The sequence below is a fragment of the Oryza brachyantha genome, chromosome 1 (genome assembly GCF_000231095.2).
Source record: "Oryza brachyantha chromosome 1, ObraRS2, whole genome shotgun sequence".
NCBI lineage: Eukaryota > Viridiplantae > Streptophyta > Magnoliopsida > Poales > Poaceae > Oryza > Oryza brachyantha.
Window position 1 is genome coordinate 14,503,737 of NC_023163.2, and position 3,042 is coordinate 14,506,778.

Sequence of the window (3,042 nt, forward strand, 5' to 3'; positions counted from 1 at the left end):
TTGTCAAATAAAATAGTCTTTATTTATACAATTAGTTTTATTATTAATTTATATTTAATATTTCTAATTAACATCCGATATAAGATGCGATAAGAACTTAAAAAATTGAATCCAAACAACCCTTCGTTCTTGACAACCACGCATATTCCAGTCATGTCCAATTGACCAATTGTCCCCTGACTGCAGAGCTCGCGCTAGGCATATCCAGATATCCTAGTGGCCGGGGTGCCGCCGTCCGTGCATGCATGTGCGCGCATGTATATATGGCGGGAAAGAAAAGCAGAGGAGCGGAGCCCACCAAAGATCTCCCCCACCACGGCGAGAAACGCCTGCACTGCTCCACGACAGCGACCGGAATATTCTCACCGACCTTAGCCCCACAACTCCACCCACTCACAGCTGAATGGTAGCAGCCAAACACGATTAGGGCTACCTTCTTTGCCCAATATTTTTTTTTAATTTTTTCTCGGTTGTACATTTTTCAAACCATTAAACGATATACATGTTATAAAAGAAAAAGTTTCTATATAGAATTTTATCATATATCTTATTTTTCAAAATAGACTTTTTAACTTTATAGTAGCTAATTTCATCGTTTACACTATTAAATAATTAATTGTATAAATCAAATAATGTTTTATTTTTAAGAGATCTATGTAAAATCACAGCACAGATACTTCCACCCAAGGAAAATTCATCTTTCTTGTGCGTCATCTCTATCACCGATCTCTATCTCGCTCTCGCACCTACGCAAGCTTATCTATTTGCCGCTTTTTTTCAAAAGAAAACATGTAGAGAAGACAGATTAAAAAAAAAAGCTGTCTTGCACACACAGGAGAGGAAAGTAGACACACCACCACGTGTATATATAGACGACCTAGGTGCAGGTGCCTCTACTACTCCCTCTCCTACTCGATCTCTCTCTCTAGCTTACTAGCTAGCTTAGCTGCTGCAGATCGATGGCCATGGCGATGGAGAAGAAGGGGTTTCCAACGCTGGCCCAGGTGGCCAAGATAGCCTGGATCGTCCTCCTCTTCCTGCTCCTCCCCCTGGTGCCTTCCTCCCTGAGGCCACCCTACGTGTACCTCCTCTTCAATGCCCTCGTCGTCGCCCTCGGCGTCGAGGCCGGCTTCCTCGCCTCCATCTCCGGCGCCCCGCGTGATGACAGGCGCCATGTGACGAGGTCCTTGTCGCTGGCGACGTTGGGCGCGGCTCCGAGACTGAGCGGCGGCGGCGGCAGCGCGGGCAAGCCAGGTGAGGTGGTCGTCGCCGCCGCATCGGCCAGTAACGCTCGTCACCACCTTGTCGGTAGTTGCACCAGCGCTGCGATAACGGCGGCGGCGGCGGCGGGTTCACCGCCAAAGGCTCCGGTAGAGGCAGGCGGCAGGGTCGACGCGCCCGTCGTCGCCGGCGCCGCCGCGGCGGCAGCTAAGAAGACGACGACGCCGAAGAAGAAGGCGGCGGCGTCGAAGAAGATGAGGAGGTGCCCGTCGAGGGCGAGCATCTTCTTCATCGGGGGCGGGGACGACGAGGACGCCGTCGTCCATGCGGAGGAGGAGGAGGAAGCCACCGTCACCGGCGCCGGCGCCGGCGAGCACATGATGAGCAAGCAAGAGCTGTTCACCAAGGCGGAGGCGTTCATCGGCAACTTCTACAAGCAGCTGAAGATGCAGAGGGAGGAGTCCTGGAAGAAGCTGCAGGACCTGTACCACCACCACCACTACAAGACCAAGGCCTTGTAGCCTCCCTGGCTATACCTAGGGTTCATCCAGTTCATCAAGAACTCCATCCAAAAGTCTCATATAAATCATATATATGATACTTACTCACATGACATATATATATGTGTTTTTGCATTTGTTGGTTTGGTAATTGGTAGGGAGATGTGTGTGTTAAGTTGCAGGTGCAGGAGCAGGGGAGGAAGCAACAGATATTTATGTTGTTGTGTTTCTCATTCTTATTTCCTTCATCCATAGATCGATCAATAATTTAGTTACTTTGATTTGGATGGCCCATTAGCTTTTCTTGGGTTAAATTCATATTCCAAGGTCATATATTATTATTTCTCCTAAAGAACTAAAGAAGGAAGGTTATGGAAAGGGGTTATATATGTTATGATCTTCCGTCTTGAATCTCGATGACTTATATTCATGCCTTTCTTTGTGCAATATATATAACGATCATGACGTAAATTACATATCAATATGTTGAAGTGTCACTTCCTCTGTTTCAGTAGCAAATATTTGCTTGATGAGTGCCAAACGAATATTCTCTGTCCGTATCTTAGATGACACACCCTTGACTTTTTGCCGTTATTCTTATTATTAAAAAGTTTATGTAATTATTATTTATTTCATTAGGGTTAGATTTATTACTTATGTATTTCAATTATAACTTATATTTTTCATTTATTTGCACAATATTAATTTTTAAATGATACGAATGATTAAATTTTAAAAAATAAATCAACGACATCATATCTTAAAATACAAATGGAATATGTGGCACAGTGAATCTCCTCTGCATATGCCCCTTTTTATTGTTGTCCGCTTCTCTCTACATTACGCTCTTGCCGCGGAACTCACCGAGCAGATAATATTGTACCTCCACTACTGCATAGCTCAATGGCGGAGCTAGAGATTCTAAAGTTGGGGGTTGTTCAAAATACATAGTAGATACAGTGACGAATCCAGGATTCAAATGTTGGGGGGCCAGTTACCTTCTTTCTCCTTCAGCCCCCTATTCTTCTTCCCCCTCCCCTCTCCTCAATTTTACATAGGGGATCTAGCGTGTAGGGGGCTAGAGCCCCGTCACCCCCGCTAGATCCGTCCCTGAGTAGATATGTAAATAAGAGCGGGTCAATCTCTTTTTGCCTAGTTCTATCCTATGTATAAAGATTTATCAGTACACATATGAATATTTTATAAATATAGTACAATCACTTTTAAAAATCTCAAACAAATACTTAAAATTAAAATCTCCAAAAATAAAAAAAATTTGCGTGCTACAAGATTTTGATATAAATAATCTAGTGAGTCATAT

General features: G+C 44.2%; 1 protein-coding gene across 1 annotated transcript; it reads left to right on the forward strand.

The window, feature by feature from the left end:
* The first annotated feature begins 916 nt into the window (after positions 1 to 916).
* Positions 917 to 2,149, forward strand: LOC102713785. Its single transcript, XM_040524746.1, has one exon. It carries the CDS (start codon positions 960 to 962, stop codon positions 1,740 to 1,742), a length of 783 nt encoding a protein of 260 aa, XP_040380680.1. The 5' UTR covers positions 917 to 959; the 3' UTR covers positions 1,743 to 2,149.
* The last annotated feature ends 893 nt before the right edge of the window (positions 2,150 to 3,042 follow it).